Genomic DNA, 18,570 nt, shown 5'->3' with positions numbered 1-18,570 from the left:
TTAATCTGGTAACAAATATAGTACATTCGAGTCGTTGATTATGACTAGAAAAATAAGAAGTAAACATGTTTTTAACATATTCTTGTTTCTTTCGGTAAAGTCACGTAGAAGGGAAACAATAAAATAATAAAAATATAAAACAATAAAAGAAAATGTTCTTATTGTGGTTTTCACACCTGATGATGATTGCTTGTGTTGCAGTCGAAACGTCGTGAGAATGTTATTGTTTTATATTTGTATTATTTTATTATTTCCCTTCTAAGTGACTTCACCGAAAGAACCAAGAATATGAATCCCTGCAGTCACGAAAGCTTTAAGTCTTGTGATAAGCACAATACAGTATATGATCTCCATTATCAGTCAACCTATTGTTTCGTCCTCCATGGAGCGTGATATTAAAGCTGATAGAAAGTGCGAAAGGCCTGCAAATGGTTACTAAAAAAAGGCATTTATAATTTGGGTGCAGAAACAACTAGACCTGTGCTGCTAACAAACAGCAGGAAGGCACAACTCCCACCATGCCTTGTGTGCATCTAACATTGCATGCACAAATGCTCTCAGCCTTGTCTAGACCACCAACTCAAAAGCGCTTAAAAAGCGTCGCCGTCCTTACGCACGTGTTTCGTGTTCTTCGACGAGTTTCCTCCTCGTTTATGGAACGCGTTTGGTTGTGTTGACCTCGGTGCGGTGAATTCTTCGGTTTTCTCCGGCAATTTTGGTTTCCTCCCACAAAGTGATACGCTCATGAATGTAATTGGCCAAACATCTCGATGCAGGACCCTATATCTCAGTGTGGCTTTGTTTGGATAAAGGACATTTTTGAAATATAAAAATATACTTTTACGTGACTTTACCGAATAGAACCAAAGAGTATGGATCCTTGCAGTCACGAAAGCTTCAAATCTAGAACTGACATTATTTAATGTAACTTTTACAATTTATTTAATATAAATGTTATGTTACGTTTCAAACAGTGGATCTTACATTTACGAACAATGATCATTTCCCTCCTTTATCGAACCACTGCTGAATTAATGTCTCCCCAAGCCGCATTGGCTATGGACCGTGCTTTAAGCGTGCTGGCGAGTACAGGTTTTGGTGATGGGTCGCACCTCGGACCGGTCCAGATACCGCTTGTCACTTGTGTTAGTTGTGACCGATACATCTCGGGTCACTGGGTTTCGAGTGGATTTGCACCACTGCTGCATCCCATACAATGTGTACATGTCGAAATACATTGACCCACAGTTGTTGGAGGATACTGTATGGTTAAATATAACCATACATTCTAAGACGTATGAACAATTATAAATAAAATGAAGGATACGCTGAAAAGTGTGGAAATAATCTATTCAACTATTTTTGTTTTATATTCTTGGTTCTTTCGGTAAAGTCACATAGAAGGGAAACAATAAAATAATAAAAATATAGAACAATAAAATTCTCACGACGTTTCGACTGCAACATAAGCAATCATCATCAGGTGTTTTACCACGTAAGGCTCTCTGAGCTATATAGCTAATTTTCAGAAGCGAACTGGCTATCACAAATGATAGCTTAACGAAGTGGCTTATCACGTGTAAATGTTTATCAGCTAAATACTCTCTAAACGCATGTTGATTCTTAATGTGGAGGGAAAAACCGGAGGACCCGGAAAAAACTCCACGCGATCACGGGGAGAATATGCAAACTCCAAATATACAGCAGGCGCCAGGGTCGGGATCGAACCCACGAGCTCCTGCATACCAGGCGAGGTAGTTAACATCTCATGTACATCATGCAGAGATGCATGCTGTACATTACACTGAGAGGCAGAAGGAGGAACACTTGGAAACAAAGAACAAAAGGACACGAAGGACATCATATTGTGTGGTGACTAAAAATAAGTGGACTTGGGCAGGACGCATCGTGAGAAGGGATGACGATGATGGTGATAACCAATGGAAGAGACTGGTGATGGAATAGCAGCCAAAGTCAGGAACAACCGATAGGACAACCGCCACTTGCATTGAGCGATGAGGTCAGCTGGCGTGCAGGAATTAGATGAATTGCGGCGTCACAAGACCGTTAGGGAGAGGTGGTAATTGCATGATGAGGCCTTCATTCAGCAGTGAATAGACCTTAGCCACTGATGACGGTACATAAAATAAAACCCCAAGTTGAACCACAGTTTTACAATGTAACCAAATAAGAATAATTTTAAAAAGTCTGCATTTCATTACTTCGGCAAAAGCAAAACAAAATGAAAACCGATTTAAATGTTTTTACCTCCAAGAATTGGCCATCACGAGAAAAGGAAATGAGAATGTCTAGGGTATTGCCGGCTCATGCCGTATAACATGTGGACGATGTCAACACGCCCACTGTATATATTGCAGGATGTGTCGCAATGGTCTCATAACTCGAAGCACGTGTGTTTCGCTCACTTCCAAGTATTGTGGCGAGCATCAATTGAAATTGAACAGCGGCGAGCGGGCGGGGAATTGAACGCGACGTGGAAGGCAACGTCGATTTTACATAAGAGTGCGTAACATGAGCACAGACACTGCTACATCATGCGCGGGCCGTTGCATTTCAAGAGCATTCAAAGAGGGAGGGGAGGGGGAGACGACTCAACACTGACTTCATTCAAGCCCACCCGTTCTTGCCACACACTGTAGCACGTTGCCCGTGTGCTTAGTTTCAGTCGGAACAGTCCGGAACGCTGTTCCGGGAATTATTTTGGCATGCCACATCCATCTCGCGCTGCCTTATTTTCACCTCGTGAGACTGTGGTGGTTGGTGGGTGTGCAAGATTCGTGCGCGCATAGCTCTAGAGGTTTACCAAGGGTGGAAGTGTATTAGGGGTTGGTAGGGCCTTACGTATAATCCGTTGCTCCAAGCCAGCCATGCGGCATTTCGGAAAATATTGAGCGAGAAATTAAGCCCTACGCATTGCACATCAACACAGTCACTTTTATTTTATTTGTAAAGAGGCAGGTTTGGAGTGCGTTCGGAAAACTTAACTCAATGATGAAAAGCGATATACCCATGTGCCGAAAGACAGACAGACATGTTTTATCTGTATGTGTTACCCGCTATTCGTATCGACACATACAAAGAAAATGGAACGAGAGCTGATAAGTGCACAATGAAGCTTGGAGAGATGCATGCTTGGAATTCGACTAGGAGACAGAAAAAAAATACATGGACCAGAGAATACGTTGGAATCATCACGTTGTCTGTGAAGACGCATCACTGGAATTATTTATCGCTGGAGGTTGAGACGAACAAGCCAGCGGTGGAAATGCCACGTTCTCATAGCGGGCTGTGAGTCTCTGCATAAGGCAACCACTGATTACTTCACTGACAATATAGGACTGGTTTTAGTCAGCCTGGTGGGATGAAGTGCTGAATCGACTTGAACTTGCAAGCTTCTGATTGTAAGCTGATGAACGTTTTTTTTAAACAATTCGTGCAATTTAAACGTACAACAACCGCGTGCATGCGAAGAATTATACATTAGTGAGTTAAAAAAATGCATCCTCAAGTGTAAACATTCCACAACCGTAACGCCTGCATTCACATTGTCCAAAATTGAGGCTAAGGAGTTTGCGCGGAGTTTGTGGCCAGGAGATGGCGATATAGGAACTCATTGTTGAATCCGTGCGGAGCTTTTTGCATTCACCCTTTGTTGGCGTGAATTATCTCCAAGCATACGGGTTTCCTAACAAGTGCCAAACAAGCCACCGATGGGATTGGCCAAACATCTCAATGTTAGGACCCGCTTGCAATAAAAGTGCTATGAAGAAGGCCCAAATGAATTAAGGCCCATTACCCAAAACGTCACTTATTTTTTTCACCTTTTAAGGCCACAGCTATATTAACGATTTAATGTGCTATAATGTTTCTATTTGTGCTTGTACACCACTGACAATGCATCAGCATCTCCAAATTATGTTGAATCCTGACAAAGATATTCTCAGACTCGGGGAGGGTTTACTGGCATTATCACATCACTTCCTAAATGTGATTTAGAGGTAGTGTCATTCCATTTGTGAGGAGCATCGCACATGTCAAATAAACAAAACTAAAGTCAGAACATGCTAGGAAAGTGTAGAATCGGCACATCTTCAGTGTTGAAAGTTTGCCAGGCGTTCCACAAAACGACCTGGAATACCAAATGCAAGAACTTCCTTTTTGAGCAGATGTGGCGATTCAACAGTAATAATGATGCCTTTTACTTTACCCAAGAAAAGCCTCAGCTGGGTCTTGAGACTTATTATTTTTAGGATGGTCCCGCATTGGGATATTTGGCCAATTCCATTTACCAGCGTTTGGCGCATACGATGGGATGACACTCAACGTCTCCGCAAAGATGGGTTCAACTCCACTTGCTGTGTTGTCATCATCTCCCGGCCCACCTCGTCGCCTAGCGGAGTTTGGGAATCTCACTACTGCGTGTGGCGTGTCATCCACCAACCCATGTCTCCAAAGCGCTGGATTTTTAGCCGTGCATTGAGAGTGGCGATGTCATCATGCGATGCACAGCACGCCGAAGCTGCCGTTGTTGTTACGCATTAGCTGGAATACATCAAAGGGTGCACGGGGCACATGGCACGTGATTTTGCGAGTGCGTAAACAAGCGAGCTGGAAGCGGCATGCCTTTAAGAACTTGTATGACGCACGTAAGGGAGGAGAAAGGGGGGTTTTGCGGTAAGGCGGGGTGGCATGGTGAGTGAGTGTGTGTGTTGGGGTGGGGGGACGATGCGGGTTGTTGAGTGGTGGTAGTGGTGATTGTGATAGTGTGGTTGGGGGCTTGGGTGTTGAACCGATGTCACGGCAACGGGGTTAGGAGGTGCTGGTTCGTGGACACAAACAACAGTGAAGTGAGTTTTGAGAAACGCAAGTGGTGGAGGGGAGGTCAAATCGGTGGGTCAAACAAAGATCCCCCGCGTAGCCTTCACATACGGTTGGGGCAAGTGCTGTTAGCGAGCACCTATGAAGGTGTTCGGTGGGTGGGTGGCCAGTACCACGCCCGGCCGCCTTTATCTCCCCAGAGGCGGTGTTTACACATCACACCGGGTACTCATTTGAGGCTGAGCGGGAAATCAAACTCGGGTCCCCGGGTTCGTAGCGCAGCGTGCTACCCGCTACACCACCGCTTCCCCCCCCCACACACACACAAGGACAAAGATCCCCCTTATAGCCTGTGACAGACTGTTGGGGCAAGTGCTGTTAGCGAGCAGCAGCACCTATGAAGGCCGGGTAGGGCACACGAGGAGGGGGTGTGTTGGCCAGCACCACGCGCAAGGACACACACACACACACAGAGACACACACAGAGAGAGACACACACACAGAGACACACACAGAGAGAGACACACACACAGAGAGACACACACACAGAGAGACACACACAGAGAGAGACACACAGCGAGAGAGACACAAAGATCCCCCGTATAGCCTTAACAGACTGTAGGGGCAAGTGCTGTTAGCGAGCACCTATAAAGGCCGACACGGCACACGAGGGGGTGGGTGGCCAACACCACGCCCGGCCGCCTTTGTCTCCCTAGCGGCGATGTTTACACATCACACCAAGTACTCATTTGAGGCTGAGTCGAGAGACACACACACAGAGACACACACACAGAGAGACACAGAGAGAGATAGACACACACAGAGAGACACACACACACAGAGACACACACACAGAGACACACAGAGAGAGACACAGAGAGAGATTCACAGAGAGAGACACACAGAGAGACACACACAGAAAGACACACACAGAGACACACACACACAGAGACACACACACAGAGACACACACAGAGAGAGACACACACAGAGACACACACACACAGAGACACACACACAGACACATACACAGAGACACACACACAGAGACACACAGAGAGAGAGAGACACACAGAGAGAGACACACACACACAGACACATACAGAGACACACACAGACACACAGAGACAGACACAGAGAGAGAGAGAGACACACACACAGACACACAGAGAGAGACACACAAAGAGACAGAGACACAGAGAGAGACACACAGAGAGACACACACAGAGACAGACACACACAGAGAGAGATAGACACACACAGAGAGACACACACAGAGACACACACACAGAGACACAGAGAGAGACACACACAGAGAGAGACACAGAGACACACACACAGAGACACAGAGAGAGACACACACACAGACAGAGAGAGAGACACACACAGAGAGACACACACAGAGACACACACACACAGAGACACACAGAGAGAGACACACAGAGACACTCACACAGAGACACACACACAGAGACACACACACAGAGACACAGAGCGAGACACACACAGAGAGAGAGAGAGACACACAGAGAGACAAACACACGCAACATGGGAGGGGTGGGGGTTGTGTTGGGTTGGTGGTGGGTGGGTGGGTGGGGGTGGTTGGTGGTTGTTGGGCCACTGAAAGCCCGGGGAGTCACTTCAAAGCCATCGCCTTCTGTTCGCTCCGCCTAAAATTGCATTGACGTAGGTAGGGGTGGGTGATGGGGGGGGTAGAGCGCGCTACGTCATCGCTGCCAGTGAATTTGCATGTGCGCGTGTGTGTGTGCGTATGTGTGTATGTGTGTGTGTATGTGTGTGTGCGTGTGTGCGTGCATGTGTGTGTATGTGTGTGCGCGCATGTGTGTGTGTGTGCATGTGTGTGTATGTGTGTGCGTGTGTGTGCGTGCATGTGTGTGTGCGTGCATGTGTGTGCGTGCATGTGCGTGCATGTGTGTGCATGTGTGTGTGTGCATGTGTGTGTGTGCATGTGTGTGTGCATGTGTGCATGTGTGTGTATGTGCGTGTGTGTGCATGTGTGTGTGTGTGCGTGTGTGTGCGCGTGCATCAGGCTTCTCGACTCAGCCTCAAATGAGTCCCCGCTGCGGTTGTTGTTGTTAAAGCGTCGCCGCTGGGGAGACAAAGGCGTCCGGGCGTGGTGCTGACAACCCCCCAACCTTCCCGCGCACGTGTCCGCGCCGGCCTTCGTAGGCACTTGCCCCTCCCCACCTCCAAACAGTCTGTGGCAGGCTACACGGGGGACCTTTGTCTTGTGTGTCAGGCGTGGTGGTGGTGGTGGCGAGGGAGGGCGAGCGAGTAAGAGAGCGAGCGAGCGAGCGCGCGTGATAGTTGAGTCGCTTTATCGCCGCTACACACGCGCGCCTCGACAACACCACCACCAACAACACCACCACCACACACCACCACCACCAAACACCACCAAACACCACCCACCCCCTTCCACCACCACTCATCCAATGCCTGCGGGCCACGAGAGGAGGCAGACGCAGCAGCAGCATCACTGAGAGAGGAGCAGCAGCAGCAGGAGGAGAGGAGGGGAGAGAAACGATCGTGTGGGTCTTGGGCTCTTGGCATGCCACCGTGCGCTCGTCACTACAGGCAGCGAAGCGGCCTCCTCCTCTCATCCTGCAGCAGTAGCAGCAGCAGTAGCAGAGCAGCAGTAGCAGCGGCAGCGGCGGTGGTGGTCCCACGGTGTTCAGTGGCCATGGCCGGGTGCGTGCACAATGCCCAGCTCCGGACGCCCGTCAAGGTTGGCTTCTACGACATCGAGGGCACGCTGGGCAAAGGGAATTTCGCGGTCGTGAAGTTGGCGAGGCACCGCATCACCAACACCGAGGTGCGTTGCGTTGCGAGCGGGCGGCTTCGCGTTACTTCGTGGTTGTTGTTGTGGTTGTTGTTGTGTACTTGTGTTGTGGGGTCCTCGCCAACAGCACTTAGTCACAACAGTATGCACAGGCCATGGTGGTGTTGTGTTTATGTGTGTTGTGTTGTGTCCATCGTTGTCGTGGCCGGACACAACACCACCAACACCACACTCCCTCCCCATTACACTCCTCGTGCGCCGTGCACGTTGACAGCAGCAGCACTTGCCCCCAGCAGCCTGTGTAGGCTACACGGGGGATCTTTGCATTTGTGTGTCTCTGTGTACTTATGTGCGGACGTATGTTGAACTTCTATCGCACGCTACGTAGCCAACCGTGCTAATCTATCTGTGTGTTTGTGTATTGAGAATTGTGTGTCCGCGTCTGTGTGTACAGTATTTGTGTGTATTTGTTTATGTGTATGTATGTGTGTCTGTGTGTGTCTGTATGTGTGTCTGTGTGTGTCTATGTGTGTCTATGTGTGTGCGTCTGTGTGTGTCTATGTATGTGTGTCTGTGTGTGTCTATGTATGTGTGTCTGTGTGTGTCTATGTATGTGTGTCTGTGTGTGTCTAAGTGTGTGTGTGTGTCTTGGTGTGTGTGTCTTGGTGTGTGTGTCTGTATGTGTGTCTAAGTGTGTGTGTGTCTGTGTGTGTGTCTTGGTGTGTGTGTGTCTGTATGTGTGTCTAAGTGTGTGTGTGTCTAAGTGTGTGTGTGTCTAATCCAACAGCATTGTTTTACACGTGCGGCATTGTTGTGACGCGACCCCATTGCATTTCCCTGCCCCGTGCAACTCGTGATCACGACAGTGAACTTAACTTTGTTTCAAGTTACGGCCCCGTCTTGAATCTGAGCAATTTATTCGGTTAGATAAGAGAGGTTTTGAGAAGAAGAAAAACAACATTTGGATAAGTGAAAATGTTACGCATAACGCAACGAAACACATCCCGTAAAACTGTTACCTAACTCAAGATTATGATAAGGTAACTCATGTCATTTAAAAAAAATCTCCCCTAAATAAATGAATACATGTTCGGACGTATTGCATGATGTAGATGTTGAATTTTGTATTTTGTATTCGGTTTTAAAAGGTTTCAATTAATGGAAACCCCCGATGTAGAATATATGTAGAGCTAAAATGTTGTAGGGTATAAAAGTCTCCTGGTTTTGAGCTCTTTCACTCAGAATTCATCACGAATAAAATTTATTGACACGTTTCTCGTGAGAATTCATGAAATTTGTGTGTGGGGGGGGGGTTAGCTATTACGTGGACGAGTTTAAGATACCTCCTTAAACTTACACCAGTAGTGTTAATAAACTAGCTGTGCCCATCATAACTTCAAAGAGTTATTATTTTTGCAAATCAACTTTTTTCTTCTGTTGTTGCCAACAACTCCTGCATGGCCATCGTAACACGCAGTGCAATGTGTTACAGATTGTAACTTTAAAACTGCCATTGGTAATCTTCACATTTCAAATGATGATGGGTGGCCAGCACCACGCCCGGCCGCCTTTGTCTCCCTAGTGGCGATGTTTACACACCGCACCAGGTACTCATTTGAGGCTGAGTCGACCTAGGGGAGGCCCGGGACCGGTTCAGATAATCGTCACTGGTCGTGAGCGGGAATCGAACCCGGGTCGCCAGGTTCATAGCGCAGCGCGCTAACCGCTACACTACCGCTCCCCACACACACAGACACACGCACACACAGACACACACAGACACACATACACAGATAGACAAACACACACACAGATAGACACATACACAGATAAACACACGCGCAGATAGACACATACACAGATAGACACACAGATAGACACACACAGATAGACACACACACAGACACACATACACAGATAGACACATACACAGACAGACACACAGATAGACACACACACAGATAGACACATACACAGATAGACACACAGACACACACAGACAGACACACACACAGATAGACACAGATAGACACACACGCGCACGCGCACGTGGTGGGTTTGTAACAACATTACTGTAATAAGATGATGGTTATTTTCACTCCAGTTATAGGTGCGCAACAATGTTATAAAGACACCTCGTTATATGCTTATGCATTGACGAGTCTTGCAAAGCACGTTGTTATTATACTGGAGTACAGTCTATTGTGAAATAGCAATCATGCGACTTGCACGTTCAGTTTGCCAGGCCAACATGTCTTGGTTTATTCTCATAAATCCACAGGAATTCGAACGTCTAACTTACTCTTATATTTAATTCTGAAAATAATAACAGACCGGAAAATATTTTTTATGCACCTTTTTTGTAACACACGTGGGCGCGTGTGTGTCATTGTGTGTGTATGTTGTTTTGTGTGTGTGTATATTATTATGTTGGTGATTTGTGTGTGTAAGTCAACCTCATGGCACCTGGGTCTGTCCCGTGACCTCCTGCCAGCGGGCGTTCGACACTTCACGTGGCCTTTAAAGTGCACGTAGCCTGGCACAAGCGCCGTAGGGCACGTCACCGCCATTTAGTGGCGAATTACAGTTGTGTGTGTGTGTGTTTTGGGTGTGTTAGTGTTGTGTGTGTGAAATCAGTGGATCATTAATATGTGGTCAGTATTGTTTTTTGTGTGTGTGTGTAATGTCAAACGCAGCAGAACGTTTCCAGTGCGTCTTTAAAACCGTGACAAACACCAAGCGTTGCAACACGGAGCCACTTTTGCCTGCTTGGCTTTGCGTGAGTGCCGTGTGATTTTCCAGGGGCAAAAAAAACCCAATGTCAATCCGCCACCGTTTGAGGTACTATAGCAACTAAGGAATTCCAAGTGCATATTTTGCCAATTACAGGCTAGCTGTGCCTTTTTATGGCCGTCCCGTACCCCACGCTTTGATTCCCCTGTCGTCCCATCGTACTCTCTTAGGATTCGTGCGATGTATGGTAATTAATTATTTGCTAAAATGTGCATTGTACGGTCCACTCCTGTTCGGTCATCCCTTTGCAAGTGAAATGATCCAGGTGTCTCTTGAGTACTCACCGGGTTAAGCAAATAAACTTGAACTTATTGTTTGCTAATGTCCCAGGGTCGTGGTTGTGTGTGGGCCCGCAGGCGGATTGGAGTGACATGCCACAGTCTTCTGGATGCTTAAACACTTGTTTTTGTGCAACCTTTCCGAACGCATGTAGCAACCGACAGAAACTTTTGCGTTGCATATCTTTGGGACCATTTTTTGGCAGTACTGTATCTAAAACTATGAAAAAAATAGGTGTTCATAATGTTCAAACACCAAATTGATACCATTTGTAAAGGCATCAAGTCTGAATTAACCACACGTACTTGTGGCAAAACATGCATGCTACGTTACAGTTATATTTCAATGTGCTTTTAGTTTGTGGTCCTTATCTATCGATAAGCACGGTTGGCTACGTACGGTGCGAAAGAAGTTCAACATACATACATGTACATACAATGCGTGACAACTTGTGTTTAATTGTAATTTATTAGTCGTACGGGCAAGCATTTTGTGTTTGCCAAGATCACACATTAGATATACATATTACCATCATCATCATCAAGAGCCATTGCCTATCCACTGCTGAATGAACGCCACCTATCTGCCACTCCTGAACAGATCGCTCACAAAAAGCGATAGGTCTGCATCAAGCTGGGCTGTTTGTGAATGGCAGACTTCTTGTGTATGCACAGGTATTTTAATTGTTGCTTATTAATTTTATTTTATATATAAAAGGGAAATTTGTGAATATGTGTGTCTGTTCAAAATGTTTAGCGTACTTCCCGACATGCAACAAACTTTAAATTTGCCATATGGGTACTTTCCAGACTACACCATGCAAACATTATTAAAATAGACTTTTGTAAAAATAATAATTGGGGGGGGGGGGGGGTGGAGGGCGCAATAATGCATATTTTTTGCACGGCAAGTGAACTGTGACGTCACATCTGTCATGTGACTCGCGTGCGGAAGCGTAACGCAGTGTGCCTGCTCATGTCACGCATCCCCCCTCCCAATCCTCCGCGAGTAGAGTGCCATGCAGATGTGTTGCAGGACTCAGGCGTTCTTCGCACAGCATTGCTTTATTATTTCAGTCGTTTACTGCCGCACGCACCCTGAAAGTTGTGTGTGTGTCTGCAGCAAGCGCGTGTTTGTGTACCTATGGACGCGTGTGTGTGTGTGGAGGGGGGGGGAGCGGTAGTGTAGTGGTTTGTGTGAACATCGCCACTGGGGAGACAAAGGCGGCCGGGCGTGGTGAATCCAAGTCCCGGGCGAAGCCGGGTAGTAAAGCTAGTATACGTATATGGATTAGTCAATTTGTGTACAGCTTGGCAATACTGCCATGAATATATGTGTTATATGATAATAATAAGCCCTTACCAATTGCAAGTTACATTTTCTTGGAGATGCTGGTGGGTTTTATTTAGTCAATTAATTGCTTTGCTTAATTCGTCTTGGAAACCAATTAGGAATGCATCGTTGGAGAGATTAGCCCTAGAGTTGATTGTAAGGCCTTTAAAACAGATTCCCCTCCACAAAGATGAAAACAGCAAACCATAAGAAACCAATACAAAATGAGGCATGATTTAAGAATTGCGATCTGTTTGCAGAAATAAAATAAGAACAGTAGTCGTTTGTACTTGACCACACGAATTAGTGTGTGTGTGTGGTATATACGGAGGCAAATGTCCAATGCATCATCATCATCACGACTTCTGCCGCGGGAGTCCATAAAACCAGATTCTTGAGTTTTTTCGCCACAGTAAATTCAACTCGCTCGCCTCTGGCTATATGGACGGCGCTCTTTTTAAAAAAAAAATATTAAAAAAAATAAAGTATTTACAGTGGCATAACGACGTTACGCAATCATTGCTTTCCCTGCTGGCGTCTCATGACGGATTACACTGTCATCAAACTTTGGTCTACGACGGCGCTGCCGTGAAGTCGGTCCCTTCTTGTGTGCGCTACGAACCCGGGCGTCCCCGAGTTCGATTCCCGCTCACTTGCCAACACCAGCGACAGCTATCTGAAGTTCTGAACCAATCCTAGGCCTCCCCTAGGTCGACTCAGCCTCAAATGAGTACCTTGTGCGCTGTGTAAAAAACATCGCCACTGGGGAGACAAAGGCGGCCGGGCGTGGTGCTAGCCACCCGCCCCCTCGCGTGCCGTTCCGGCCTTCATAGGTGCTGCTGCTCGCTAACAGCACTTGGCCCAACAGTTTGGTAAAGGCTATACGGGGGATCTTTGTCTTTGTGGAGTCTTTTTGGGAAGTTAGGCCCCCCCCCCCATAATCGAGTGCTTCATGCCTCATCACCCCCACTGAAGGTTCTTGCCCGGTGTGCCTGTCACGATGCCGTATGTATCACTTGAGTTGTGCGTGTTGTTTTATTTCAACTTCAGTTTTTTTTTACCGTCGGCCCCGTTTGTCTGCCTGCCTGCCTGCTCTGCCCTGCCTGCCCATCAATTTGGCTGTCGGTCCGTCTGCCCATCTGCCCGCAAAATCTGTGCTATTAGCCGGCCCTAAATCTGCATGTCTGCCCACTCCCATCTGCCCGCTGATTCCCTCGGCTGTCTGTCCATTTAACAGCCGCTCCGGCGACGCAGAGCCGCCGCGGACATTAGGGGATGGGGGGGGGGTGGGCTCGCTACCTTTGAATTTTAAAGGCCGCGTAAAATCTCCGCTGTCTATCCCATGATGCGGCATGCATGCTCATGTGGTCAGTTGGACGAGTGCAGTGGTATTACCGTGACCTTTCAATGACACCGACATCACACTGGCTTATTATCAGCATCATCATCACCATCATCATTTTATCATCGGTCTACTGCTGGATGGAGGTCATTGCCAAGCCCATCTTCATCGCTGATGGTCCTGCATCGTAACCGCAACTGCCCAGCATCTGCGCACGGGTCACATCGTGTCGCTCCATCTCCGCGGTGGGAACGCTCACTTGGGGGTTGTTTATTCCTCTGCCTTCCGCTCGGGAGTTATCATCGCCCACCGGGGTCTGCAGCAGCATAAGTTGTGTGATATTAATGAATGAATGCATGCGCGTGGCAAAAGTACAACTTTGAAACGGGATGGAAGTAAACATCCATCGGGGCAGTCAAGCCACCCGGGTGAAACACCACAATGTCGAGTCCGGACAATGTGTGAAAAAAGTTCACAAGAATTAAACGCAGATGTGCCATTGCAAAACACAAGAGCAGCGACAACGCTATAGCTATCACGCCCCGTAAATGTTTAGCTCGGGGGATTTCTTTCGGGGGGGGGGGCGGGCGGCGGGGACAATGCATCGGAAGACGAGCAGTGGTCCTGTAAAGGTGCTTCCTATAAACGCGGCGTTGCGTGCGTGCGCCTTCGTGCGTCCGCGTTGCATCTCACAATCCCAGCGACAAAACACGCGCTAGGTCGCTGTGGCGTCACTCGGTGACGTCAGCCTAACCTATCGAGCTGTGCAGGCGGTGCAACTGCGCAACGCTGCTCACGGGCTGGAGGGGGCACAGAGGCGTGGAGAGCTACGGAGAGGAGGAGCCACGTTTGGTGGGGGCAGGAAGGCCCCATTTCATTCTCTGCACCCCGCTGATGTCATCAGGGCTGTCCACTGGGGGGGTGTTGGGGCCTGGGGCAAATCACACGGGGGGGGGGGGATGCTGTGTACCCTAGAGACGGCTCTGGGATGTCACTGAAGCTGAACCTTGCGCGAGAACTCCCCTTGGTCGACTTAGCCTAAAGAAGGTTTGTTCTGCCACCTATGAACGTAAGCGCTGGAGAGACAAAAGCGGCTGGGCGTGGCTGAGGCCACACCGACCTCTTTTGTTCCGTCCCGTGTCTCGCCTTCAATAGGTGTTTCCCAACAGCACTCATCTCGGACTGTGAGACTTAAGTGGATGTGGGACCTACACAACCTTTGTCTCGTGTGTGTGCGCGCGTGCGTATGTACTTACGCACGCATGTGTCACTTGACGCAAGTGGCCGTAATGTCACACAATCCTGGAACAAAAATCAACACGATATAACAACAATGAAAGTGTCACAAGCGTGTTCCTTGCCCCCTAAGCACCCGGCATTATCGCCTCCAAAACAGAAAAAAAAACACAAAAGGACAAAGCTCCCTCGTATCGCCTTTAACAGACTCAATCAGAATCAGAATATTTAATCCGATGAGCTATAAAGCTCTTTTTTTCACAGATGCCCAGTAGGGATGGGTCAGAACGTTACGACAACAACAAACAAGACAGAAACACGATAGAAGGTCAAAGTATAAGCAAGGTAAGCAAATCACACATAAACAGACTCGAACATAAAATGCAATGAAGCATTGAAAACTGTGTATTTCCTTTAAAACTAAACACTTTTTTTTATTTTACCAGGTAAAGCTCACTGAGCTGTTAGCTTCTTTTTCAGAAGCAACCTGGCCACAAATGATAGCTCAGCGAAGTGGCTTGCCGTGTGGAAATGTATAGCAGCCAAACACTCCGAAAGGCGTGTTTCTATTTGCCTGTGGTCGTGGTGGTAATCCGGGGAGCACCTATGAAGGCCGGCCGCACGGCTGGCCAGCACCACGCCCGATTACCACCACCACCGCAGACATCGCCTCCTTCACGCATCTTAACCTGCTGCCACATCCCCTATCATCATCATCCTCCTCCTCCCCCCACTGAGCCGGGTTGGACCCTGGAGGGAGGGGGGGTTTGGGGGTCGTTCATTGACGTCAGTGATCGGCGCTACATTTGCGCTTACGCATGCAGGTTAAGGCAGAGCAGCAGCAGCACCCTCGTCGCATTGGCGTGGCGTGGTTGCTGTTGTTGCTGCTCCGCCTAGGACCTGGCTGGCGTGTTACGGGGGCACGCATTGACGCATTCCAGCCGGTAATGAAACATGAAAAAAAGGGCGTGCGCGCGCGCACACACACACATTACGATACACCTAAACTATGTGCATTGCCATGCCATGCGCTATGGCATATTCGCATGAGAATGTGGAAAATGTTGCGTTGGCTAGCCGCGAAACAGTTCCCACATGTTTGTAAGAAAAGTAAAAAATATGAATAGTGATAATGACCGGCCATGGTCAATCCACTGCTGGATGATGGCCTGCACCTTAACAGCAACCACCTTTTCCACAGACGAAACCCGGGCATTTCTCAGTCAGCATGAGGTCTGCTATGGAAACTGCGCAGTAGTACTACAATAAAGTTCAACACTAGACCGGTACCAACCAGATCTCGGGTACAGATCAATTCCTGCCACACGAACACACTTGACAATTACTGGACTGTCCGGGTCAAACCAAAACAGACGGCAATCTTATCGTAATAATTATAAGCCATGGTCAATCCACCGTTGGATGGCCAGCGTGGAAGGAGTCGGGTCGAAAAGAAATACCCTCTTGAAGGAGCTTAATAGCGGATAATGCCTTTCACCGATAATCCTTACTCCATCCAAGCCGGGCTAGCGGCGTTCAGAAGAGAAAAAAATCGAGTGTGAAATTAAGCCCTTCCTCTCACTATATTGTGATCTGCGTCATAGACTTCACAAGTCACAGTTTTTGTTTTAATTTCGCTTACGAACGTCGTTGGGGATTAATCTGCGGATTTGACAGCAGCAGCAGACGACGATGATACAGAGGCATTTGTCAACAACACATTGGTCGTAGGAAAAAATAAAGTATTTAAAGTAGGACGTTTCGGGCAGTGGGCCCTTTCCATATAGCGTATCAATGAAAAATGACCGTCGCCCATAATGTCATCTAAAAATAGGGGTGTATCAAATGTCGCGTTCGAATCCTCATCAGCATCAGCGAATTAACGTAACACGTCAATTCATCTCTCGTCCACATCTCTCTTCTCTCACCTATACCGCGTCCCTATTTGTGAACTAAATTCATCTTGTCCCACTGCATCTCTATCTCTTTATAAATCTCCTGCCATTTCACGAGGAATTAAATTCCGTTTCGGGCCATCAGAATCCCGTAAAATGTGTTTGCGGCTTCTCCTGACGAAGTCATCTGGGCTCGCCCACTTCAGTGTAAAATTGAAGTTGTTGCTTTACATCAACATCAGCCATACGCAGAAGAATAAACGATGGGTTTTAATTTAAATTAATCTAACTGCTAAGCCCTCAAGTATGTCTGTGCATTACAGTGCCACGGTGGTGAGATGTTAACTACCTCGCCCGGTGTACAGGAGATCGTGGGTTCAATCCCGATCCTGACGCCTGCTGCTGTATATTTGGAGTTTGCACGTTCTCTCTCCCTTTGATCGCGTGGATTTTTCTCCGGTTTCCTCCGGTTTTTTCCCCTCCACATTTAGACTCAACGTGCATTTGGAGTATTCGGCTGCCATAAACTTCCACGTGATAAGCCACTTCGTTGAGCTATAATTTGTGGTTGCCGGGTCACTTCTGAAAAAGAGATATGTAGCTCAGCGGGCCTTACCTGGGCTAAAAAATATAGTTTAGTTTTAAAGAAAATACACAGTTTTCAATGCTTCATTGCATTCTATACTCGAGTCCGTTGCTGGTGAATTCTTACTTTTGTTTTAGGGCTCTACTGGCCACCGGCTCCATTCAAAATTGCATCTCACTTGTCGAATCCACTGCCACGTTGACCCGGTTTACGACCGCTGCCACGGTGAATGCCTGTGCCACCAGCTCCGTGCGTCAAGGGACCATCAGGAATGAATTAGCCTTCGTGCGGCCCGTTTTTCTTCCCTCATTCTGACCACATTTATTTAATACAGTGCACCGTTGGGTTATTTCATTTATATTTGCTGCCCTCCCCCGAGTTCCTACCCTCCTATCGCCACCAACGCCGCCACCGCCACTTCGCAATCGAGGCAAGATGTTTGGAGGGAGTAGTGGCCAACCAACTTGGTGAAGAATGAAGTATGAGATCATATAACCACCTCTCCCTCCTCCCAGATCCGTACTTCGTTGGGAGAACCTCATCCAGCAGTGGATTGACTGACAAAAGGGCTGGACAGCACGAGTGTGTGGGGGATGGGAGGTGGCAGGGACATATTTTCTGGAGCTCAGCCCCGGGACAGCTGCTGTTGAACTTAAGGCAACTACGGCTAAACGCCATTTGAATGGGATCGTGCGTGGCAGGAATCGTTGAGCGGTTTTTTTTGTTTGCGTTTAATATCCACACACGTTGAATGTCATCATTGGCTCACGCCACTTCGCTACATTCACCACAATGGCCCCAAACCTCCCCCCCCCCACCCCCACTGATATTTTAATTGAATCGCAACGGCCACAAATCTTTACACCACCCCCAAGCTGTTCACACACAGTCGGCTGCTTGTGGTTTAAGACAAAGGGTGCTGATGGCAGGTGGGTGTTGAGAAAGGGCGCCGGCTGACCTATGAACTTATATGTCACGGTTGGATTCCCACAACAGCCCTGCCCCCCCAGGCTAATTTTCGCGGGGGGCATTCGTGTTATTACCGCGTTAAACCGCGACCTGTGCTGTAAAGTGGATCTTGGCGACCCACTGACGTCATTCGCAAGAGTATGCCATTATGTGCCGCCACGGTTATGACTAAAATTGCCACCGCTACCCCCCCACCACCAACACCGCCACCGTTAAATTGTAAAAAAGTAATCGCAAGCGGTTACTGCTCTTGCGCAATTATCATTTATAGTGGCAGAGGTCTGTCTTGCAAAGCAAATAATTCTATGCCTGCGTAGTTCAGCAGTGTGTTCAGGTGCTAAATGCCAATGTCGAGGTCTGATAGGCATGACAAGGCAGCTTCAGGAGAGAGTTTGTGTAGTTTTTGCTATTCCTCCTGCTCCTCCGTTGAAGGGGCACAGAATACAGTGGTTTACTACATGGCCCAGAGTTTGGGTTGCATGGTCACAATCGCAGC

General features: G+C 47.8%; 1 protein-coding gene across 2 annotated transcripts in view; it reads left to right on the top strand.

Moving 5' to 3' along the window:
* The first annotated feature begins 6,823 nt into the window (after nucleotides 1-6,823).
* Nucleotides 6,824-18,570, top strand: part of LOC116948149 (serine/threonine-protein kinase SIK2-like) — an 83,413-nt gene continuing 71,666 nt past the window's right edge. The window contains exon 1 of one of the 2 annotated variants that reach the window (XM_032964559.2): nucleotides 6,824-7,675. In XM_032964559.2, the coding sequence (XP_032820450.2) occupies nucleotides 7,412-7,675 (264 nt within the window). In that variant the 5' untranslated portion in view covers nucleotides 6,824-7,411. The remainder of the gene's footprint in view (nucleotides 7,676-18,570) is intronic. The other variant, XM_032964558.2, reaches the window with a different exon arrangement.

Source organism: Petromyzon marinus, chromosome 32, assembly GCF_048934315.1.
Source record: "Petromyzon marinus isolate PM22_M1 ecotype Great Lakes invasive population chromosome 32, UKy_Petmar_22M1.pri1.0, whole genome shotgun sequence".
Classification (NCBI taxonomy): Eukaryota; Metazoa; Chordata; class Hyperoartia; order Petromyzontiformes; family Petromyzontidae; genus Petromyzon; species Petromyzon marinus.
Note: the sequence above shows the minus strand (reverse complement) of the source record. Positions and strands in the feature narration are given on the sequence as shown.